The sequence below is a fragment of the Nomascus leucogenys genome, chromosome 18 (genome assembly GCF_006542625.1).
Source record: "Nomascus leucogenys isolate Asia chromosome 18, Asia_NLE_v1, whole genome shotgun sequence".
Classification (NCBI taxonomy): Eukaryota; Metazoa; Chordata; class Mammalia; order Primates; family Hylobatidae; genus Nomascus; species Nomascus leucogenys.
The window spans coordinates 58991088-59017180 of NC_044398.1; the positions used below are offsets into that span (position 1 = coordinate 58991088).

General features: G+C 40.7%; 1 protein-coding gene across 1 annotated transcript in view; it reads right to left on the reverse strand.

Moving 5' to 3' along the window:
• Positions 1–280: 280 nt before the first annotated feature.
• The window catches only part of ELOVL6 (ELOVL fatty acid elongase 6), a 152178-nt gene continuing 126365 nt past the window's right edge, over positions 281–26093 (reverse strand). The window contains exons 3-4 of the mRNA XM_030798313.1: positions 15699–15850; positions 281–6195 (exon numbers count right to left, since the gene is read on the reverse strand). Coding sequence (XP_030654173.1) covers positions 5771–6195; positions 15699–15850 — 577 coding nt within the window. The 3' untranslated portion in view covers positions 281–5770. The remainder of the gene's footprint in view (positions 6196–15698; positions 15851–26093) is intronic.

Here is a 26093-nt window from a genome sequence, read left to right on the forward strand (position 1 = left end):
CAACAAACAGAGGTAGAAAGCATGTGAATTGTAAAATGCTCTATCAATGAAAGGCATTACTGAAGGGCTGGACATCTTATGGACATTTAGTCAGTAGTAGTTGAGGGCTACAGCATCTTTGGGCTCTACTAGAAAGTGAGGAGTTTTAGTGACTCATCTCTGTGCCCCGAGCCTGTGGGTGTCAAGTGTGGAAATGGCATTTCTGAATATTTGAGGAACCCTCAGTGTCCTAGATGTCCCATTTAAATTGCCCAGAGTAAGAGAGAAAACAGAAACACAGTTTGATTTTAAATCAAAAGTTATGATTTTATTTTTAATTTTAATACACCAGGAAAAAATATTTTTTTAATGTCGTGAAATAAGCACTTGAAAATAACAACTTCAACATTGCTGTGATTTGCTCTGTGAGGCTTATATGGGTGGGCTTCCATATGAACATAGGCTCTGAGGTCCCCAAGAAGCTGAATCTTCCAGTGGTTTTCAAGATAGCAGCAAGCAACCTCCTGCCTGAATATGCCTAGACAGGCAGACCTGTTTGAAACGAGTATGACCAGGGAGGACTATTAGGCTACTTCTGCAGCCTTCTTGGTTTTTGTCAATGGAAATAAAGTCTCAAGTGCTACTAAGCATTGGGAAAGTAACAGCATTTAAATACCAACGTGAGTCAGAACCCTTCATGGCCGGCCCGAATGGGTTATAAATGTGGCTTGACACCGACTTATGGGACCAGTTCTTAATTTAACCAGTTACTTCAGAAGAGGTTATCACAATGCAGTGTTGGTTTGGATGTGTAGTGAAATATATTTTACTGTGAGACTTCTGCCTGCCCAGCCTAAAATCAAAGTGCCACTTTTCGAGATCTCCCAAGCCCCACTCAGGAACGTGCTCCCACTGTCCATACAACTTCTAGAACAACTTCCACATCACTTCCTTTAAAAAGTGTCATTCAGGAGGAAGGGAAGCCTGAGAATTCCCCCCTGCCATCTGTGAGCCCTGAATTGTCAAAGTCTCTGAGGATGAGGAAAGCAACTTGATGATTCAACAGGTTTGTGTATGTTCTTCAATGCTCTGTGCATGTGCACTGTACCGGCCTCTTTAGCTATGAGTTGTGCCATATGGCTTGCAGATGTTTATAACTGGAGTCTGTCACAACAGCATTCAAGAAAATGCTGTGACTGCACTGACACTTGTTTTGTGTAAGTCTCGGATACCAGCATACAGAGGCTGTTGCTCACTGGCAAACTGGGACCTACCCCTTCATACTGATTGTCGGAACAAAATAGAGCATTGTGATTTCATCAGCTCTCACTTTAATGTGTATACTCCACTGGCCAAATGTGGTGGTGGATCTTGGCAAAGTCTCTTCCTGATAGCAATGAGTCTGAGGCACAAAGAATCAGGTGTTGTATAGAAAAGACAAAGAACGATGTTTTGAAAGCTGTGGGAGACAATGACTCACAGCACGAACATAGGCTTTCCGATCGTCCTAAATTGAGAGCAGGGTATTTATTATCGAAAACAGAGACTGGAGAAAGACACTACATTTGACTATTGGGACGTTCTGGGTGCTTATAAAATTTTGACATGACATTATTTTTCATGATGGAAACTTTTAAGGAAATAAGTGTCTACAAGAGGTGGACATGGACCATGCTTATACAACTTAAAGCTCTGAACTCTGAGAGGCAAAGTCTATTTGTTCTCCACTCTCCTCACAGCCTCTTGAATCAGACCTTGGCCAATCCAGTTACTCTGTTAAAGAATCATTAAAAAAAACAAAAAAAAAAAAAACAAAAAAAAAAAAGTCCTCAGAATGTGCCCTAGCTGCCTCAATTGTGTGACACACACATGGTCTCTGAGTAGAGGCTGTACTATCAGAATAAAGAAAAAACAGTAACCTGAGCATCTTGTCTCTCCCAGGTAATTCAGAATCTGGGACTATGGCCAGACTTCTGGAACATTCTACTCTAGCATCACTCTACTCCAGGAGCTTTGTTACTCCAATGTGACAGGCTTTACCTTATGAAGATGCTACATATGATTAAAAAAAAATTCTCGGCCAGGCATGGTGGCTCATGCCTATAATCACAGCACTTTGGGAGACCAAGGCGGGTGGATCCCTTGAGGTCAGGAGTTCGAGACCAGCCTGGCCAACATGGTGAAACCCTGTCTCTACTAAAAATACAAAAATTAGCTGGGTGTGGTGGCGGGTGCCTGTAACCTCAGCTATTTGGGAGGCTGAGGCAGGAGAATTGCTGGGACCCAGGAGGCAGAGGCTGCAGTGAGTCTAGATCGCGCCACTGCACTCAAGCCTGGGCAACAACAGCAAGAATCCGTCTCAAAAAAAAAAAAAAAAAAAGACATTCTGTGGGTCTCTTTCTGTTCTCCTAGGTTCCCACTGTCTTTCCCATCAATTCTACAAAACCCACTCATATGAAATTTCTAACTCAGTCTAGACACATTAGCCTCTTTTCTAATCAGTTTCTTTACGTAAGCAGAGAGGTGGAGAAGCGAGGGGATATAATCAAGCCTTTCTTTTCCTTCTAGCAATGTACATGTAAAGTATTCCCTCTTCTCCCCTTACTTTTGTAGTGGAGCATAATTAGAAGGATGGGAGTAAGTGACTTCGAATAACCACCTCAATCCGTGGTTTTAATTTGGTACTTTGGCCTTGCGTTAGATGTAATATGGTAGTTACTCTTTTCCCATAAGCAAGACTAGAAGGTCCACATAAACCCCCTGCTTTATGAATAGAGCACTTCTCACTAGAACTTCATTGCAAACTCATGGACTTGCCTTGATGCTCAGACCTAGTGTATGAAATCGTGTGTGTATGAAACAAAGGATTTTTTTTAGTCCAAGAACAATGTTTTCACCATAGTAGGATTGGGATGCAGTGGAAAATCTTCACTAGAAAGATACTCTATTGCAGCATAGTGGGGCAGCTATAAAAACTTGCCTGCCCAAGTTTTTCTGGAATGTTAACTGACAGCAGGATTATCTATGCAGCAGTCAATTCTCTGGTAGGTTTCAGATTTGTCATGGGCCAGTGATCCAGCCTCATATCTTGATATGATTAAAGTGGCTAAGCTGAGATGTTAAAAACAGTGTATTGAACCTATACTACCAAAATTTTGTTTTGTTTTGTTTTTTAAAAAATGTGGCTTTTTTCCTCCCATGATAAACATTGGAAATGCCTTTAGATATATTTAGCTAATTTTAAAACTATTAAGACATTCACCCTGTAAACAAAAATTCCAAATTATTTTACAAGTAAAGACAAACAAACAAGAACTTAATACCAAAATGAAAGTGCTTTGGAAGCATCATTTAGCGTCTTCTTAAGGTTTATGCTCACTTCCGTATTCTAACCTGCATTAAGAGATCTGTGATAAATCACTCAATTAAATAATTAAATCAACCAGATGAGCCTCCAATGGGTCCTTCAATTAATCTCAAGTCAACTGTTATGTGGCCTTCTCCTCATTTTAATTATTCTCATTTTCCGTTATAAGGAAAAAAGGCTTATTGCACGGTATCATGTATTTGCGAAGCTCAAAATAACATTTGCATCCTAAGCATCTATTAGCTCTTATAAAAGGACCTGTCTTTTCAGCTCATGTCAGATTTTGCATAATTTATAGTACATTCCTCCATCAGTTGTGTCTCATCTATGAACCAAAATCAAGACATTATAGACTGCTCACAATCATTTAACATAGATGTAACAGCTTTCCTCCCCTGCACTGCCCCCCACTCCCCATTTCTTCCAGTCATGACTTGGTTTGCATGGATTCTTTGTTCACTGCTCAAACCATTCACACAGAATGGAATAAAACTTTATTCTTTTTAAATTCCACACATAAATGAGATGCTGAAAAAGCCCTTGCCATCTCTGACAGAAAAGCAGAGCAGCTCTGTTTCATGAACGACAGCACAATTAAAGCTAAAATAATATAAAAATAATTCGAAAAAGTCCCTTTTACTGTACACTCTCAAAGCAAGAAAGAGAAACAACAGTTTTGTTTTTTTTCTGCTAGCCAGAAAATGTGTTTCTACTCATTTGGGCTTTGAAGTTCAGTGTACCCCACATCTGTGTGTCTGTGTGTATGCGTGGCTATGTGCGTGTAATCTATGCAGTGTGGAAGCCCCTAATCTTTTCATCTAGTTTGCCTAATCATTAAGCTACTGAACCAATTATAATACTATTATGTCACATTGAACAACTTTACATAATTGCTTCTTTGAAATACTAGGAACATTAACACATGTATTTGGCTTGTAAAGGACTGAAATATTACAGATAATATTATCCAGCTTTTTTTTTCTTAAAGAATATGGCTCTTAATAAATTGATTTTGAGTTCCAGAGCTAAAGTCCCTTTTAAAACATTTCTGAAGCTGACTTGAAGCAAGATGAATATCTTCTGATTTGGCCAAAGATATGACAAGTATTTCATATCACTTAAAATTTGAGGGATAAGTGTATAGGGGGCCCTTTGTTGTCAACTGTTTTCAGCCAAACTTGCCTTGAAGTTTGTTGTAGTATTGCCACTCAGCCAGCAGAGGGCACTTTAAACACCTCTACATTGCTTGGGGAGCAAATGTGGATGATGCAGAAACACAGTGTTCCCCCAATATCAGGAACAGCCCTGTGATTTCCTTTTGGAATGCACAAAAATATCGAAAATATGCGCTATACTGTGGGGTTTCATTTGGAAAGTTGTGAGTGTGTGTGAAGTCAAACAGGGAGGGGCATACACACCGTCTGTCTCCGAATTGATCTTCGGCTCACCTCTTTTCCCACTGCCTTTCTCCCTTTTCCAGCTCACAGTGGTCCTGGGCTGGGCCTTTTTACAAATACTACAGAACCCGTTTTCACATTGTTTCGTTGAGTGTTTATCTTTTTCAATTCTGTATTTACTCTTCTGTTCAAAAGCCTGGGGCAACCGAAAAAAAGGATAATGCTTCATATCTCATTTAAGAGTAGAAATTACAGTTCAACTATCAGAAATGCTCTAGGATGGAGCTGCCCCCATGGGACCTGGGCTGCACTGTTTCCATCCTCCCAGGAAGAATCCTGGGGAAGTATTCGCCCCCTTTGGTTTTGGCAAACTCACTAGCCTGAGGCTATGCAGTGAAGATGAAGTTAGTTGAAATATAGTTGTTTACATCTGTTTTCATAAGGATGATTAAGACATCTTTTCTCATGGGGTCTACAGCAGCTGGCATTTCTTAAAAAGGCTTTAGTTTCTGCAAAAGCATTATTGTTCTAGATATACACCCTGTGTCTCTTTCATTTTTATCTTTTCTATTGGCTCCAGTTTAGTGTCTATGAAGTTAGAAAGGATTGTGTGTGTTGTGCTCGCACAGTTTCTAGAGTAAAAATCTTTCATCTTACAGAAATGTGACACTTAGTAAATACATTTTTTTCCTGTGTGTTAATAGCCTTTGTCTGCCTTTGATTAGTCTCCTCTGCTTCTGGCTTGCTTTTGTTCTCCCTTGTCCTAGAGTTGACAGATAAAGAGGGAATGGGGTCTTCCAGCAGCAGTGCTTGGAGATGGAGGTGCACTCAGTGAGTCCTCACCCTAAAAGGATCATAAACTTACTGGGTTAAATCAACCTAATTATCCCTAAGCTGCCTTGGGTTTTGTGTTTGCTCATATTTTGTTTTGTTTTAGCTGCACCACGTGTGATTCCTTGTGCCATTTTCTTTTGTCTATTATTTTTCTTGATGACCCTGAGCTATGGCTTCCTCCTCAGTTCCAACACTATTCAGCTTTCGTTGTTTTCCTCATCTTGCCGATGTAGGCCTCAAAGAAGAAATGGCAGAAGAGCACAAGGTAGCTGAGGTACATGAGTGAGGACCAGAAGATGTTCTGAAAGTGAGAGTGACACTGGTCATGCTGCATCCAGCAGAAGACCAGGTAGTTAACCACACAGCCCATCAGCATCTGAGTGATCTGGGACAAGGTGATGAACATGGCAAACTTCCGGGAGACTCGGAAACCTGCCGCCCGCAAGGCATAGTAAGAGTACATCACGGCGTGCACGCCATAGTTCATAGTCATGAACCAACCTCCCCCGGCAACCATGTCTTTGTAGGAGTACCAAGAGTACAGGAGCACAGTGATGTGGTGATACCAGTGCAGGAAGATCAGCTTCTGCTTCCTCAGAATAATGAATATTGTATCTCCTGAAAGACAAAGAGGAAGAAGGTACGTGAGATCCTTGACCACCCATAATGATGACTTACAGTTTTGTAAGAGGGTAGACATCCTGAGCTAGGACTGGAGAGTTACATGGACTGGATTAGAACCCTGAACTGGTACTTACTAGCTCTGTGACCCTGGACAAGTTACTTATCCTCACTATTTCTAGTTTCCTCATCTATATAAATGCGGATAATTTAAAAGAGTAGCATGGGATTGCCTGAGGATGAAGTAGGATAATCAGCATGGCCCTCTTCACACACAGTAGGCAAGCAGCAAATGTTTCTTTCAAGGTATCTCACACAAAATCTTATCCATCATTGATCTGGAAGGGACATTCACAACTATGTTGCCAACTCCCAACTCAACTATACATTTTAGGAAATACCACCTGGAGGGGACTGATGACTTGTCTTAGATTATTTATCAATTAAAAGAAGCAGACTGGAAGTCAAGTGCCCAGCAAAATGTTCTAAGACTTCTCTAGAGTAGTAAAACCATAATTTTTCTTTGGCACATGATAAAAGGTACCCCTCAAACACATATCTTTGTGAGCTCCCTAAATTACAAAGCCTTGCCAAATGGCAGTGAGAAAAGTAAAATCTAAACAAAAGATAGACAGAAAAAGGGGGACAAAAATCCTCTTCTATACATTTGCTGACAAGGGTAGTAGGAATATTTTATACCAGTGAATCAAGTGAGGAGAAATTGAAAACAACAGTTTTCATTTTATAGAATTAACTGAAAAGATTTCCAGGATCTATCAAAATTTTGTCTAACAATATCCCTTTGAAGGAAAAGACCATAGCTTCTGAGGCAGGGAATTTATATTATGAAAGCTAGAATTATGCTGAGGTGGGTAGATGCTATGTATCTGCAATGCTTCACTGAAAAGTCTCAGGGCTCTGAAAATAGACTGTAGGAACATTTATGTAAAATTGGATGAAGAGCAAGCCGAGTGAAAAATACACCCAATTACATTAGCGAGTAAGAAAATAAGGGAAGATATACTAGGATGTGTGACAGAAACAGGCTAATGCAGGTGAATGTGTCTTTCTCCTTCCTATCTCAATGGTTATGAGACATGGGAAATATCAACATCCTTCATGACCTTTGGTGAACTCAAACCTGGCTTCTTTCTATGTAAAAAGCAAAAGCTGGAAGGTTCTTTTAATTTTTTATTTGTTTTTGAGACAGGGTCTTGCCCTGTCACCTACGTGCCATCACAGATCACTGAAAACTTGATCTCCTGGGCTCAAGTGATCCGCCCACTGCAGCCTGAGGAGTAGCTGGGACTGCAGGCACGTGCCACCACGCCCAGCTGATTTAAAAAAACTTTTTTAGTAGAGATGAGGTCTTGAACTCCTGAGCTCAAGCTATCCGCTGGCCTTGGCCTCCTAAAGTGCTGGGACTATAGGCGTGAGCCACCGTGCCCAGCCCTGGTTCTTCTTCTTCTTCTGAAATTTAATTAAGCGCAAAAAAAAAAAAAAAAAAAAAAAACTAGTACTTATTCCTACCTTATCCCTCATGTACTTCACAGATGGCCTAAAACGCTTGCACTCAGCAAGGTCAAAGAATGCAAAGAATGCTGGACTATGGGGAAAGACTTCTAAGGTTCTAATGGCAGTGGCTGGAAAGATACAGGTGGTGCCCCATTCCATTCATTAGGAGAGCTATTAGTTTATTTTCCTACTGAACTGTTAAACACTATTATTTCATATTTGTTTACAATAGAAAAAGAAAGTTGGCCGGGTATGGTGGCTCACGCCTGTCATCCCAGCACTTTGGGAGGCCAAGGTGGGGGGATCACCTGAGGTCAGGAGTTCGAGACCAGCCTGGCCAACATGGTGAAACCCCATCTCTACTAAAAATACAAAAATTAGCCTGGCACAGTGGCTCACACCTGTAATCCCAGCACTTTGGGAGCCCGAGGTGGGCAGATCACGAGGTCAGGAGATCAAGACCATCCTGGCTAACACGGTGAAACCCCGTCTCTACTATAAAATTAAAAAAATATCCAGGTGTGGTGGTGGGTGCCTGTGGTTCCAGCTACTCTGGAGGCTGAGGCAGGAGAATGGCATGAACCCGGGAGGCGGAGTTTGCAGTGAGCCGAGATGGTGCCACTACACTCCAGCCTGGGCGAGAGAGTGAGACTCCATCTCAAAAAAAAAAAAAAAAAAAAAAAAAATTAGCTGGGCATGGTGGCAGGCACCCTGTAATCCCAGCTACTCAGGAGGCTGAGGCAGGAGAATCACTTGAACCTGGGAGGCGGAGGTTGCAGTGAGCCAAGATCATGCCATTGCACTCTAGGCCTGGGCGACAGGGCGAGACTCCATCTCAAAAAATAAATTAATTAATTAAATAAATAGGAAAGTTGTCAGTTGTTATATTTCTGAACCTACTATCAAATTTTTTTTTTTTTTTTTCTTGAGACGGAGTCTCGCTCTGTCGCCCAGGCTGGAGTGCAGTGGCGCAATCTCGCTCACTGCAAGCTCCGCCTCCCAGGTTCACGCCATTCTCCTGCCTCAGCCTCTCCGAGTAGCTGGGACTACAGGCGCCCGCCACCACGCCCAGCTAATTTTTTTTGTATTTTTTAGTAGAGACGAGGTTTCACCGCGGTCTCGATCTCCTGACCTCGTGATCCGCCCGCCTCGGCCTCCCAAAGTGCTGGGATTACAAGCGTGAGCCACCGCGCCCGGCGAAATTTTTGTTGAAGTCATCTTCTCTCTTGCAAGATGCCAGATTTTTATGGTGTCTATAAATGTCAGGCAGACTGATAATGATGGATGATGATGGTAACCCTCATACATATACTTAAGGGACAAAACTGGTGTCAGGAGACCCGGGGTCTACTTTTCAGTGTTAAACTGTGCTATTTTTGTATGCCTGTCAGAGATTCACCATTTCTGTATAAGTACTACTCTGTTCCTCCAATCCCTCTGTGGACCATAACGCAGACACAATCAATTCCAGCTACCTTTGTTCATAGTGTAAAGAAGGTAGATGTCCAAGAAACTGTATGTTTAAAACAAATTTAGTCATTCATAATTGAATAGATGCTTTTATGAGTCTCTTAGCATTAACTAAAATATAAACCCCTATACAGTTCCAAACACACTATAATAAATTTGTCAAAGTAATATGCATTTCATCCTAATTCTTTAGTTTAACTCTATCATCGCTTTTATATTAAAATTTTGTTGTCTAAAGAATGATTAAGAAAAACCATATTAGAATGGGCTAGTGTGGGATGGAAAGTGGAAGGTACAATTCTGGAGTTAAGAATGGCTTTGTGTTTCTCCTGTCTGGAGGTGAGGGTGTATCTCAGGTTTATCTGAGACACACTGGGTGTTTCTAGTTACTTTAGGGAGGGGAGTGGAGTGGAGGGTAGGAGGGGGGAAAAACATGTCCCGAAATCTCAAGGACAAAATAAATTTAAATTTGCTTAGGAGTTTTTTCCAGAACACATATGCAGGATGGTGGGTGCAGGAAAGAAATCGATCATCTCCCAGCAATGGCTCTGGAGCTGATCAGTAACACCATTCAATGCCCTATCAGTGTTACTATCCCCCAGACTGCTGACCCAATGAGTGGTAGTTTCCCTTAGGCAGCGGGAAACTGGTGGGGCTCCAGAAGAGCTAACCAAGTCTTCTCACGGTCTTGGATATGGCAGCTGAGATGCATCAGTCACGCCACTCTGGCAGGTACAAATTATTTTTCCTCTGGGGAAACCACATAATGTCACATTTAATTTGTCATGAGCCAGAATCATGCCAAGTCATGGTAATTTCAGGCTTTCCAGAAGCTATAGAGTGACCCAGAAATGTTAACTATCAGAGGGACTGTGTATTTGAGTTGGTCAATCAATCTTTCTTGTTCAAATGCCCTGTTGGCATAATGGGAAGGATGTTGGCCAAGTACAAGCAATGGGACTTTAGACTCTCGAATGTTTCAGTCACGTCATTTTAGCTACCTCCTGGCTCATGTTCTCTGTATCATGATTTCTCTAACCTTTGGCCCAACTATTTTCATTCAAGAGACAGCTTTCAGGCAGGGCATGTTGTTCCTTATACCCAAGTGTCCCTTCTTAACTACACCTTTGCAGCTGCAGGAAAAGCAACAAGCATTTGGAAATCCCCAGGGTGTTCTTGGCCACCAAGAGACACAGAGAGGCTACTCTGTGTGTGTGGTTTGTCACACACAGCTGAGTCCCTCTTCCCAGAGCTAGCTAGAGTGCTGCTGAGTCAGAGCTTCAAAAACAATGACATGCTCAACTGAGCAAGGACCTGGGCTCAGAGCAGATGTTTCCAAGTTTTAACAAAACAAAATCTCAGCAGGTTTTAATATAATCCAAATAGTAGGTGCTCAAAAGATTTGGCACACAAAGCAGGTTAGTGGCTCTTTTCCTCTCACTTGTTCTAGTGGCCTACAACCCCATAATTCACTGAAATGAGCTCACGGTTTTCTGCTGAAACAGAAAGGTCTTCTTGCTATTTATTAAGAGTTTAGTGAAGGGGGAGTTAGTGTGGAATGAGTAGCATTTCAGTTGGAGAATATGCAAAAGTTCTGGAAGTTGATGGAGTGATGGTTGCTCAACAATCTGAATAATATGTGTATTTTACTGCAATTTAAAACAAGAGTTTGAGTTTGTGGGAGCTGGGCGGGATACAGTTTCAGTACCATACATGGAAGAACTGTTTTTTTTCTCACTAGATCTTTTCCTTTTGGTGCTCATAAAGAGTCCAGAATCTTAGAATATTGAAAGGTAAAATTTGGGACCTAAAAATAAGAAAAGTTCTAAATAATCCAAATGGGTAAATCTCTCTTAATTAAATAGTAGTGACAAGATTTTCCAACTGCAAAAACTGGAAAGAAATTTAACCTCCAAAATGCATGGGAAAAAAAAGTCATCCAGGCAAACATGTTGACTACATAAAGACCTAGGTCTGCTTGTCTTGGAGACACTTGCACTGATTTCGGACCTGTTTTGAGTCAGAGGTTTACCTCTGAATGGCCATTGTCAGTGGAGCTCCAGAGAATTTGAAGAACAATATCCCATATTTTAAAATGTTAAAAAAAAAAAGGTATTCAGGACATGAAAAATATCTCTATAAAGGGTTTGAAACTGTATGAAGAATTTGTGCTACTAATTAGCCTCATTAAAGAACTATGTCAAGATTAGAATATTATTTTTCCCAACACTTCAATCTCATATTTTAACTGCATCGATTATTGGATAATCCACAAAGGACTACTACAAATTATTGTGATAAATGAGCCCTTAGGGAAAGGGATTATCATGCCAGCAGCACACCACTCCTGTTGACTGCAAATAGGAGACTGGACTATGGCTCCTTTGGGGCTCAAGAGGGAACACTGCGTTCAGTTACAATGTCCGCTATGAGGCTGAGGGGAGTGGACATTTGGGCCTGGATTAAATTAATACAGGTGACATTAACATCATCAGCATCAACACAACCAAGATAGAAGATGAAAATATGAATACCTCTGGGTGCTACACTAATAGGTCTTCTATAGGAATCCTAAAAGTCAGGAGGACAGAGAGCATAGGTCTGATTATGTCTTTAGAGGAAATTAATCACTACAGATAGTTTGAGGTGGCATTTCAATAAATTATTCCTCCAAAAGGTAGAAAGGACTATGTTTGTTCTCAAGCACCTCAAATACAGCTGAATATAACTCAGAACACAACACAATTAGTCCTTGCAGGGAAAAGGCGTTTCTAGAAGAAAACACTGAGGCTGCTTTTTTGCGATCTGAGGCTTAAAGGTCAGAAGTCCAGTCCCCAAGCCATAGTCCAGTCTCCTACTTGCATCCTACCGGCATGATTATTTCTTATTAAAAAAAAATTGCGGGGGGGAAGTAGTAAAAGGTAGAAACTGTTGAAGTGTTAGGGGTAGCATTCAGGGGAAATCACGTTTCATGCATTTACTACATTTATGTAGCTGTAGTCAGACCTTTGTCAAAAAAGATAGGGGATTAATAAGGTTATTAAATAGCATAAAAGTCAGAGGGATATATTTCTCAACTAAAATAATTCAAACTTTAATAACATGTAATTTTATTTTAAAGAAAAAAAGCCACAGCCGGGCACAGTGGCTCACGCCTATAATCCCAGCACTTTGGGAGGCTGAGGTGGGCTGATTACCTGAGGTCAGGAGTTCAAGTCCAGCCTGGCCAACATGGTGAAACCCTGTCTCTACTAAAAATACAAAAATTAGCCGGGTGTAGTGGCACACGCCTGTAATCCCAGCTACTCGGGAGGCTGAGGCATGAGAATCATTTGAACCCGGGACACGGAGGTTGCAGTGAGCCAAGATCTCGCCACTGCACTCCAGCCTGGGCAGCAGAGTAAGACTCTGTCTCAGGAAAAAAAAAAAAAAAAATCACAAAACCCCAAGAGCAAAGAATACATGCTCACACTCTCAGATCAACCCCAGTTTGAGAACAAGTGCTCTGATTCAGAAACTCTACAAATCAAAGCAAATCAAAATATTCTCATATAATTTTAAAATTCCCAGAAATACCTCTTCAGATTTTTCAGGCATTGTCTGTAAATCCAGGGTGAAAACCACTTCTCTAGCCTATGACTTCATACCTAGTGGTACCAATACCTCCTGGGGCCTGGTTCATAAAATCTGTATTGTAAAATTCCTTTTAGATAAAGTTGCCATTCTATTTCAGCCGGTGCTTAACAGAAATGCACTGAATGAATGACTGAATGAATCCACACTAATGCATTTTACCCTGAGACCGTTTTCATAGGATCCGTGTGTATAGGCGTCTGTGTGTGTGGGGGGGGGTGTGTGGGGGGGGGTGCAGGCGTGCACATGCATGCGGTAGTTATCTAGTTATTTTGGACTATCTTTGTACCTCTGCCTCTCTTAGGAAAGGTTTTCAGGAAAAATTTTCTTCTGTTGTTCTTCCCTTGTTTTTGACCTGGGAAGACAATAGCTCAAACCAATTGTCATCTACTTGTCAACAGCAGGTTTCTGGCTTCCGGTGGAAGGTGGCTGGGTTGCTGGCCCACACACATCAGACACTTCCCATTCTATCTGAATAGACACGGGGCGTGAACAAGGGGCACCTTACAGAAGACTGCTCATAGCTGATATTGCAGGTGGTTTGTAAGGAAAGTACAACACCGAACTCCCTTTTTGGGAGAAACAGGAAAGGTGACAATACATATTAGGTTGGTGCAAAAGTAACTGCGGTTTTGCCATCGAAAACAATGGCAAAAATCGCAATTGATATCTTTTGAACTAAATAGGTATAATTCTTAATTGCAGGTAAAAAAAACCCAGAACCCCAGAGGTGACCAGTTTTGCCTTACCAGTTTTTACCTGTACAATCTGTACCAGTTTGCTAGCATTACTCATGGAGGTACTCAGAGCTTACTGTCACCACTAGATCTCTGTGTAAATAAAGACATCTTCCTGGAAAACTGTGCCCACATCAACTCCTTGACTTTACTACTTCTGCTAACTTGTGCCACACTTACATTCAAGGGTTGAGGGAAAAATTATAGAAATCTACAAATACATTTTCTTGTATTGTACGTGGCACATAGACACCATGGAATACTATGCAGCCATAAAAAATGAGGAGTTCATGTCCTTTGTAGGGACATGGATGAAACTGGAAACCATCATTCTCAGTAAACTATCGCAAGGACAAAAAACCAAACACCGCATGTTCTCACTCATAGGTGGGAACTGAACAATGAGAACTCATGGACACAGGAAGGGGAACATCACACTCTGGGGACTGTTGTGGGGTGGGGGGAGGGGGGAGGGACAGCATTAGGAGATATACCTAATGCTAAATGACGAGTTAATGGGTGCAGGAAATCAACATGGCACATGGATACATATGTAACAAACCTGCATATTGTGTACATGTACCCTAAAACTTAAAGTATAATAATAATTTAAAAAAAAATAAAAAGTAAAAAAAATTTAAACTTATAATAGAGTTATGATCAATTTAAAGATGAACTCAGTGAATTAAGTAGTAAGTAAAGAAGAAACTAATTTTGATATTTCCCAAAGAGGCTAGGTTAATGTCTAATTGAGATGATGTATTTTCATACCTTTGCTTTTCAAATTTTACAACAGTATATTGATTTAGAATTTTCCCTGAACATAAGTCAAATCCATTTTTTCCTACTTTCTCAATGCAGAAATATTCCTAATTCTGAAATTAGCATTTTTAATATGTGAGTTCATATTGATTCTAACTACAACTTTTTAAAAGGTCCAACAGCTAGTATCCTGTGTGATTATTTCTCATTATTCATCCATTTCCATGGATAAACTTAAACTGTTATCACATGTCTACTTGTGTATTTAGAAGTTCACTGATAAAAGAAAAACAAAATCAAACAAAACAAAAAACTAAAATTACGATGTGGGTTATAAAAATTGCTTGGTGTGTTTATCTGAAGTATAACTTGTCTCATGTAGATTTCAATATATTTCTTGCATAGAAAGCATATAAATCAGGCATTATTGATTTTTTACTTTTTGTGAATGCATAACAATCATTTTCTTTTATTTTTTATTTGGATAGTTTGGGACAGGTTTTGTGTTTGTGCATGCTTTATTTTTTATCTAATGAACTATATAGCTAATAATTGGTAATATTTGACGTCTTTTTCAGTGCTGTTCTTTTTCATTATTCTTCAAAATAAGCCTTTTTTTTCTGTTCCAAAGCTTATCTGGGTGGTATATTATTGTTTTTTAAAGTGGCATGGTTTATTTGGATTCAGTTTTGAAACTTACTTATGTTTTCACTTCTCAATTTAGCCTTCATGTATTTTCCATTCCTAATTCTAGCTCATTTTATCACAGATTCAAAATATATATTTTACTGAACGCTGAAAAAAAAAAGAAATCTACAAATACAGCCTGTATTTTCTATTAATTTCTAGAAGGTAAATTACATTCCCCTTCCCTAAGGCCAGTCTTGATGATTAAAATCAAACACCACCAGAGACCAACACTCAGCATTTGTTAATGACAACATGAGGGTCCCCAAATGAAAAGCTTAATTTCTAATCTGAATCCTAACTCTACAGATGAAAGTATGCTCAGATACGGGACTTGGAAATAGCTGTGTTGCTCTTTTTTTCCCCCATATTTTAATATTAGCTCAGCTCAGTGGGCCTTTTAAAGGGGGCTGTGTATATTTTATAAGTCCCTGGAGGTATATTTTTAGTAGAGCTCGAAAATCAGCATGTTCAGTATAAACTGTCTACTCTTAATATGCACAATGTAAAATTATTTAAAAGGAAAGAGGGAGCGAACAATAAAAAGTAGAAGTCAGGCAAGAACTCAAATTCATTCATTGTAACTTTCCTGCAACCAACAAAATAGGACCTTCAAAATGTTTCTTTGCTCACTAAATAAATATTGTGGATACGTTGCTACAAAGAGAGGGAGAGGAAATGGAAGAAGATACTCACCTAGTTCGGGTGCTTTGCTTAGCACAAACGCATAAGCCCAGAATTTGCTGACAGGTCCATTGTAAAAACCCTGGTCACAAACTGACTGCTTCAGGCCTTTGGTCATCAAAATGTACACCATATAAGCACCAGTTCGAAGAGCACCGAATATACTTCATAATGAAGAGAGAAAAGAAACAGCATTTAGGAAAATAGTTTCACTTGTCACATTAACCATACTTAGAAGACTGGTTGGCCACTGGCAGGAAATAGGCATAAGAATCATAATTATTTGTATTTCCTTGAAAGCATCTTAAAATGTTCTGTAAACAAGAGCTAATACAATGACTCAAGCGCTTTATTCTGAAACCATCCATATATGATACTACTTCCTCTTCATCAATGTTCCAAAAAGAGGTCATGAAAAATGGTAATAGATTCAGAGCAGGATCTCATGAAGAATGCTGGCGACTTTTGAGTTTCAGCTTGGGAACTATTCCTTGGAGAGCAGGTTCGTGTGGCTGCAAACTCTTGGAATTACCTCAGTTTTGCCCTGTGCCCAATCATTCTCCAAGTTCCACTGGCTCTATTTCCTGAAAACCTGTTTATCTCTTTAGGCAAACTTTTCCTCTACCTCCGCACTCGCCTTACCAGCCCAGGCTTTTTGGGCCCTCCTTGGATTTCTCCAACAGTCTCCAAATCGCTTTCTACTGTCTGATCCATCTTTCTCAGAGATGTCAGAATGAGACTGCTTCAAAAGCTTAGCTCTGTCACCTCCTCCAGGAAGCCCATTCAGGCAGAGATAAGTGCTCACTCCCTGAGCTCCCTAGCACCAGTGTTGTGCTAATACCACCCCAACACTGTTCTTCAATGCCCCGCGATGTGTTTATCTCCACATAGGCACAGGTGCTCAATAAAGATTTTTGAAAAAGTGACATTGTTGAAAAAGTGAAGAAAAAATAAACAATTTTTAAAAATCAAGGAACTGGTAAGGAAACAGGAAGTTCTGGAACACATTAGGCTCAAGAAACACAAACTGACATGGGAAAGCACTTGGTAATGGGAACAAGCAGCCGCTATTACGAAGTGAGCCCCTTAAATGTGTGTCCCAGAGTGTGTGAACCACGCCTGGGACTGAAAGGAGAGCTGGCTGACCATGTGGGGAAGATGGGCCTGCCTAGCCTTTTCTGCCCAAAAGGGCAGCATCTTAGTCTAGAAGTCAGTTGAGAGATCAATGAATGAACAACTGTTGAATTGGGAAATGGAGCCTTCTTTTCTCCTCAGAGGCACTGTTAATTTTATTTAAAATATCTTAGAGTTGCTGTAGAATAAATCAATCATTCCACTAGGCTAACCTGTCCAGAAAGCATGCATCTGCCAACTAGAACTAAAGGTCAACTTTGTACAGAATCAAAATAATGAGGTTTAATTCCTGGCAATTGTCTATTAAGTTGGGTCTTTGTAAGTAGCTTCTCTAAACGTATGAAGACTCCATCAAATGGTGTTACTCTTTCCAGTATATGAAATTGTCCTGCAGAGGATTACCATCATTTTACAGATATAGATCCTGTTTAATACTTCAGTGGTTTTTCTCTGCACTTAAAATAAAAACCTCAACTCCTTTATCAGGACCGACAAGGCCTCTCTGCACTGCCTCTCTCTCCCCATTCTCCACTCTCACCTCCTGCCATTCTCTTCTTGCTCACTGTGAGTCAATCACTCCAGCACTTTCAGACACTTTCAGTTTTCTGCCTCAAGACCTTTGCATTTCTCCCCTGTTCGTAACAAAACTGGCTTCTTTTTACTTTCTTATCTTAAGGAAACGTCTCCTCCCAGTGGAATGACCTAAGTCTTTATAGTCTGTTATCTGTCCTAATTTGGGGATGAAGGGTTGATTTCATTAAGTAGCATCAAGGAATGGAGATTTTTCTGTCTTATCTAAATTTTTTTTTGTGTACTGTCTTTCCCTCACCAAATGATGGTTTTTTTATTTTATTTTATTTTATTTTTATTTATTTTTTTTTTTTGAGACAGAATCTTGCTCTGTTGTACAGGCTGGAGTACAGTGGCATGATCTCAGCTCACTGCAACCTCCATCCCCCGGGTTCAAGTGACTCTCCTGCCTCAGCCTCCCAAGTAGCTGGGACTACAGGCATGCACCACCATGCCAGGCTAATTTTTTGTGTTTTTAGTAGAGATGGGGTTTCACTATGTTGGCCAGGCCAGTCTCAAACTCCTGACCTTGTGATCCACCCGCCTCAGCCTCCAAAAGTGCTGGGATATAGCCCAAAACCCTTCCTCTTACTCTACTTGCTGTTAAGACTATGTGATTCACACATGATCAGAGTAGATCCAAAGAATATATCTTTGAAATAGTTACTATCCTTTCATCCTTTTGGGTCTCAAAAAATCATTGTTATTTTTTCCCAGTTTCTAAGGTATTCACACAAGTTCATTTATTCTTTCAATGGTCAAATATTTATTGGCATGGTTTTAGATGATGGAGTGAAAAAAAAATCATTAGGCTAACTCTGGCTAGTGAGTGGTAGTCCTAGAAGACTTCAGAGGAAGTGGCATTTGAATTAGGGGCAAATAGGTATTCACTAGTTTGAGGGCCAGGGTATGGGGAGGTCATTTCAGAGCACTGTAGAATTGAAGCTTTTGATACCATGATGACCTACAATATTGCTGACATCAAGTGTATGGCACATATTATTGTCCCATATCTGGACATGTGCCTCATTCCCTAAGCTCTGAACAATAAGGCTGACTCAGAACAGAGGACAGTAGCACTTTTCAGGGAAACCGTCAGTGCCAGCCATTGGGCCCATGTGTCTGTGGGCAAAGGCGCATTGTTGGGATGTGACAGCGCTACTGCTGGGGAGCACTGTGGGGGCTGCCCAGCCAATGGGATAATTGTTATTTGTGGGGAGCCACTAGCTCCGCCCCTCACACATTTCATCCTCTGCACACTTTGGAACCAGGTGGTTTTTATCACAACGGTGTCACATTGTGACACTTTACCAAAACACACTTTAAGGTGAAGAGACTTTCCTTCCTCCCTAAGTTACATTAGCTTGAGAGGCAGCCTGATGCAGCAGGCAAATATGCTGCTGTTCTGCTACCCCTAGTCCTTACTTAGGCTCACAGCAGACATTGCTAATCAATCTCAGCAGTCTTTCTGGCCATCGCTGGACCACACATTTAAGTTCTCGGCCACTCTATGCCACTGTCAATAGATTAGAGTTGCAAATCAAACCCTTTGTACAATAGGCTCCAATCACAGTCCAATCACTTATTACTAATAGTTTTATAATTAGCCAAGTTACTGAAGTATTTTTTCCTCTGAAATGAAAATAATGTCTAACATGCAAATTCATCTTATGAATTTTTTAAAGCAATATAAGTAAGGTATTTAGTTAGCATCAAGCCTCTGATGTATAGGTGCTCAGTGAAACAGTTTTCATTATATTACTCTTCTTACTCTATTACTATTTGTATTATTATTATTGCTGATTTACTTCGGCTAACCCTCAATGTTGAAAATCACTTTCCTCTCTGATCTTATTTTGTAAGGTAAGAGAGGTTAAGGTTAATTAACCCTAATTCAAAGTTAAGGAAACTGATTTACAGCTAATTCAATTTGCCACATTGATTGTTCACATTATTCCTATTGCTATGAGAATTTTTATTTATATACATTTTTTTCTTGGACAAGGGAGTCTCTAGGAGCCGAGGATGGCTGTCATTCTTGAAGTACTTCTCAGGTTTCCGGAGGCCTGCTCCTGGTGTGGTGACCCCAAGGAGGGACATCTCCTCCAGTGGGGTTGCTCTTTTGGAGCTGTGGAAGCTGGCCAGGGTGCAGGGTCAAGGAGGGACAACCTAGGCAGTCCACACCTGGTGGGCTCAGTCCCCTAGTTCCTGATCCTGACTCTCATCTCCACAAAAGGTAATCAGGCACCAACTTTCCACAAGTGACAACTAGCAAGTTTACAACAGGATGTGAAATGAGCACTTTCCATAGAAAGGCTTGAAGGAGAGGCTGTTGGTATAGAAAAGCTTCTGTTTCAAGTGAAATGTATCTTTCCTTCAGATGATATAGATTATTCTAAATCTAGAGCCTCAAACAGGCTGAGGGTCTGGACCACTGTGTTGAATGAAGGCAGATGATTACTGTGTCACATGCCTTTTCCCAGCTCTATGGTCATACTTTAAAAAAAAAAAAATGAAAAGAAAAGAAAAAGAAATATACCATATAGGCTGGGCATGGTGGCTCATGCCTGTAATCCCAGCACTTTGGGATGCCGAGGAGGGTGGATCACCTGAGGTCAGGAGTTCGAAACCAGCCCAGCGAACATGGTGAAACCCTGTCTCTACTAAAAATACAAAAATTAGCCAGGCACGGTGGCACATGCTTGTAATCTCTGCTACTTGGGAGGCTGAGGCAGGAGAATTACTTGAACCTGGGAAGTGGAGGTTGCAGTGAGCTGAGATCGCGCCATTGCACTCCAGCCTGGGCAACAAGAGTGAAACTCTGTCTCAAAAAAAAAAAAAAAGAAAGAAAGAAAAAGAAATATACCATACATATCATTTTTGTCAAAGCCAAATGAATCAATGGAATTGCAGAGAGCTCTGTGGAGGGAGCAGTATATGTTTCTGCTCCCTCTGCAACATCAGACACAATGCAGCAAGGAGATGAGGAGGTGGGGATCACCGTCCTGATTAGCTAAGGTGCTTTCTTCCCAAACTCCTGCACTGGGTTCCTAATCCACAAGGAGCCTGTTTCCTGATCGCTAGCTATTTGCCATGGGATGTCAGGAGGGGCCAAGAATAGCCACTATACCATTAACTCTAATACTTTGTGGGTGGGGGAGGGTACCACCTTCTATTTTGTACTGTGTACATTTCTGCATTATTTGACTATTTTTAATTTTTTTAAGTGATAAGATCTTGTTCTATTGCACAGGCTGGAGTGCAGTGGCGTAATCACAGCTCACTACAGCTTTGGCCTCAAGTGATCCTCCTGCCTCAGCTTCCCAAGTAGCTAGGATTATAGGCATGAGCCACTGTGCCTATTTAACTATTTTTAAACAAGCACATATTAGATTTTTTTTTTTTTTTTTTTTTTTTTTAATGAAAATGGGGTCTCATCATCTTGCCCAGGCTGGTCTTGAACTCCTGGGCTCAAGCAACCCTCCTGCCACAGCCTCCCAAAGTGCTGGGATTATAGACGTGAGCTACTGCACCTGGCCTAGATTGATAATGTTTAAAAATCTACTTTAAATAGGTGCCTGGCCACAATTGATGCAATCACAATGGTACTAGCTTGTGAGGCTTTCTTAGTGAGTTTCTAGCATGACGTTGACATGTAACACTAATCTCTAATCAGCCCTTGGATGACAAACTGGCATTAGGACTGGGGGAGAAAAGACTGTTTCATGTATTAAATCAACACATCCTTAACACCCACCAAGTGTCAGATATTACAGTCCTCATGAGGGAGGTTGGAGAGGGGGGAGTTTCTACAGCCTATTGCAGGAGACAACAAACATGAAAATAAACAAATATATTTGTATAACAAAAAACAATAGAAAGAATTAGTGGCACTGAAGAGCTGAAGAGTATGTATGTGTATATGGTTGGGAGTTTCCTTTGGATATTTACATAAACAGATGTTGGAATTTTTAGAAAAAAAGTTTAGAAAGCAAGTTCTTAGGTATTTGTCCTAATGCTCCCCCCCCCCCCCCCTGACAGCCATGTGTTGATGTTCTCCTGATCATGTGTTTGTGAACAGCATCTTTATAGACAATGTTGCTTTATTGTCTAGTGGTTAGCTTAGCTAAATATTTTTCAATTATATAAGCCAAGTGTATTTTTTTTTTGTTTTGTTTTCAGGTTTTATTTATTTTTTCTTGTATAGGTGTATGTATTGGGGTCCTTTTTAAAGATGTGTAAGAGATATAGCTAATCTTCTTTAAAACCAGGCTTTGGGCAGGGCTGGGCACAACGGCTTATGGCTGTAATCCTAGCACTTTGGAAGGTTGAGGTGGGTGGCTCGCTTGAGCCCAAGAGTTCGAAGCCAGCCTGGGCAATATGGTAAAACCCCATTTCTACAAATGTGAAAATTAGCTGGGCAAAGTGGTGCACACCTGTAGTCCCAGCTATTCGAGAGGCTGAGGTGAAAGGATTGCTTGAGTCCAGGATGTCGAACCTGCAATAAGCCATAATTGCGCCACTGCACTCCAGCCTGAGTGACAGAGTGAGACCCTTTCTCAAAACAACAACAACAGCAACAACAACAACACTTCCTAGGCTTTGACCATGACGTCTGACCATTTACCCACTTGCAAAAAGACTGAATAACCATATTTTAACCTTCCACTTTTATTTCCATCTGGAAGTCAAAATGGAATAGCTCAGTAATGTTAAGAATTCCAGAATTCTGCCCTGGGGGGAACAAAGAGCCTTGGGTATAAATCATCAATACTTTATTTTCACATGAACATCAATAGTTGATTTAAAAAAAAAAAAACAATTTTACATTGTTCCCTTATTGATCTTCATCTTAAATGTAAGTTTTTTTGGAATCAAACCATAGTTTCTCAAGGATCTTTTATTCTGAAATGCCAACCACCAACAAATCTCCACCTTACTAACTCAATAACCAAAGGTACAATTACTTTCCAGTATTAGGCAATGAAAATCATACTTCTATCCTACAATCAAAGGGGGGTGGGAGTGGGAAAGGAGTTGTCAAAACACAGCAACAGGTGATCCAACAGTAGCAACTCTTTATTAACACAGGAGAGGTCACTGATTTTCCTGATAACAAAACCTGGACTGCTGTTGGTCTTAGACTCTGACAGTTTCCAGAGTAGGAAAAATATCCAGTGATGCCAGAACACGTTAAAACAAATTAATCTCAAATCCACTGTAATGCCTCTAGATTTGGGGATGATATAGGATTACAGTGCCCGTGATACAGAATTATGGCATATCCATGTCAATATCATGTCTCTACGAACAACATGCACCCCAAACTCTAAACCCTTTCCACACTTGAGAACAAGCATCTTTATTTTTATTTTATTTAAGTTCTGGGATACACGTGCAGAACGTGCAGGTTTGCTACATAGGTATGCCTGTGCCATGGTGGTTTGCTGCACCCATCAACTCATCATCCAGGTTTTAAGCCCTGCACACATTAGGTATTTGTCCTAATGCTCTCCCTCCCCTTGCCCCTGACCCCCTGACAGGCCACGGTGTGTGATGTTCCCCTCCCTGAGTCCATGTGTTCTCACTGAGAACAGGCATCTTTAATAGACAATGTCTGCTTTAATTGGTCTAGTGGTTAGCCTTAGCTAAAAACATATTTTTCAATAATATAATAAGCCAAAGTGTAGATTTTCTTTTTTTGTCTAATAAATATCTAAGCAGTTAAATGGGGGCATAGGTTGTAATTTTTCTGATAGTTTTCTTCCTCTACTACTTAACAATTCAGAGTGTGTAACTTCACTTTACCTTTGATTACTCTGTGATCATTTCTAGGTTTGAGTCATTTATCTTGCTTGAAATCTTAGATACCTCCATTAGAAAATTTGAAAATCTCCCCAACACCTTGTGAGTCACCCGCTGTTGGAACATGCATTAGTCCGTTCTCACACTGCCATAAAAAACTGCCTGAGACTGGGTAATTTATAAAGGAAAGAGTTTTAATTGACTCACAGTTCCACAGGGCTGGGGAAGCCTCAGGAGACTTACAATCATGGTGGAAGAAGAAGCAAACATGTCCTTCTTCACACAGTAGCAGAAAGGAGAAGTGCCAAGAAATGTCCTCTGACATGAAAATCGGTAAATAAATTACAGTGAACATAATACAGCCATGAAATGTACCAACGATCTCTGCATCAGGTGCTGACATGAAAGAACACCAAGACGCACGATTAAGTGAAAAATGTAAGGAGTGGACAGTACCTATGGTGCGATCGAATTTGTGTACATTTTTTAAAGGTTATGCATCTATGTGATTATTACTGTGTTAGAATTTCATTAATCAACATATCACTTTCTTTCAGAAGCTATTAGAAAACCAACTTTAAATCCTCATTTCTAATATTTATGTCTTTCACATATTTTAAGTTGATATCTGGCGTCAAATAATCCTTGGGTTTTTTTAATTTAAAAAAATGATACTTTAAAAGTCTGAATGTTACTTAGACATTAACGCCTTTCACAGAGATCTCCTCTGAGATCTGACAGGTGGTTTTAGTCTAGTGGGGAACCAGACAGTCAACTATGAAAAAAGGACAGTAATAAATAAATTAAAACTAAAATACATAAGAAAGAAAAGTATTAGATATAAAAGCTGAACTTAATTTAGAGTAGGATAAGGAAGACAGAGGACAGAGATAAGGCCTTTTTGGAGAAATAACATTTAGGCCTTGAGGCATGAAGTAACTTTCACAGCATTCTGTATCTAAAATGGTATCTAAAAATGACTAATAGTGTCATATGATGATAATCTTGAACTTCTAGACTGAGAAAATGTTACATGTTGCAGTGCCAAGCCTGTCTGTGCTGAAGACATCATGGAAGAAACAGTATGTGAGGAAAGTCTTGGGGCACAGAGAAGCTATCTTCGTGGACAGTATGATCCCCTGATAAACATAAGATGAGAGTGCACTCTGCGGCTGCTGTCTCAACTAACCACCAATTCCCCTGTTAAGTCAGAAAACTTCATCGCAAACAGATGTTCTGATTAAATGTTTGATAGGATCGGTTGGCTTTGATTCACTTTTGGAAGTACCTGCTTATTCCCTTAACTTGTAAACCTAAGCTTTTTAAACATAAAAAAGAAAGCTTTAAGGGTCTGAACGTTTCTTAGATAATAAGTCCCTTGCTTTTCAGAGGTCTGACATGTTGGATACTGCTCAACACTATCCTTGCATCTGGAGTGTGCAACTGGAAAAGAGCACATTTGCTCCAGTTACCTGGCACAGCAAAGAAATGTGGGGGCCAAGTTTTAGAAACTAACCTGATAAAAACCGCCTGGCAGAGTGAGGAGTGAAGAGGGGTGGAGAGATTATAAGTAATAGGCTAGGGTCCGTGGCTCACGCCTGTAATCCCAACACTTTGGAAGGCCCAGGCAGGAGGATTGCCTGAGCTCAGGAGTTTGAGACCGGCTTGGCTAACATGGGAAAACCTGTCTCTACCAAAAACACAAACATTAGCTGGGTGTGATGGCAGCGCCTGTAGTCCCAGCTACTCAGGAGGCTGAGGCTGGAACTGGGAGGCAGAGGTTGCAGAGAGCCAAGATTGTGCCACTGCACTCCAGCCTGGGTGACAGAGCAAGACTCTGTCTCCAAAAAAAAAAAATAAATAAATAAAAATAATAATAATAATAATAATAATGGGGGCAATTGGTACCATAATGGATGTCAACTAGCATTTCCCAAAAGAAACAGAACACCTGGCTATAGAATTTATAACATTTTGAGATTCCGATGAAGATATCACACACTATTTTGTAAAACAAGCAGGATTATGTTACTTGAGCTACTATTTTTTTTTTTCTTTGAGATATAAAGACTTCATCTCCTTGGCACTACTAATAGCCTTGACCCCATCAAGGCCAGAGAGAAAGGCAGTTACTGCTTGCTCCAGCCCAACTCCCAGGCTAAACAATGCAAGCTTCAATGCTGGCTGACCAGTACTTGACTCTGTGCAAGCACTGCGCTGGATGCTGCCATGGTATTTCACATTTACAGAACTTGACTGAGCCCCTAGATTATGGAATTTGATTCTCACTACACCTCATAGGGCACCATTATCCCTGTTTTATAGATAAACAGGCACAGAGAGGGCAGAGGACTGGCCCAAGGTCTCACAGTTACTAAAGTAGCAGAATCTTCTGTCTACAGCTCAGTGCCTTTTACCTGACAGCTGATCCTGAAAACTCACCGGGCTTTCATTTAGGATAGTGTTTCTCTGCCTGGCTGGAAATGACAATCACCTGAAAGCACTAAGGCAATTCCAACACCTAGGAGTCATCTCATAACAACTGGCTCAGAATCTTGGACTTGGGAGCCCCTGTGGGTCCTAGCTCCCCAGCTCTGGATTAGGGACACCTTGGAGACCCCACCCTGCAAGATGCCTTCTGGCCTGTTCTCCCTCTACAACCCCACTCCACGAGCCTGGGGATGACACTGCTCAGGCAGCTGATAAAGAACGGTGCCTTTCTGTACCTCCCTGGTGTCCTAGATGAGAACCCTTCTCCTGGAATTTTAAACCTGAAGAAGTGTACTAAATTCTAAAGCATTAATTACTGGTGGGTATGCTTTCTTCCCTTGCCTTTTCTTCTTCACTCAACTATGGAAGGGATGCCACAATGCATTCCTGTGGAGGCTCGGCCATGCC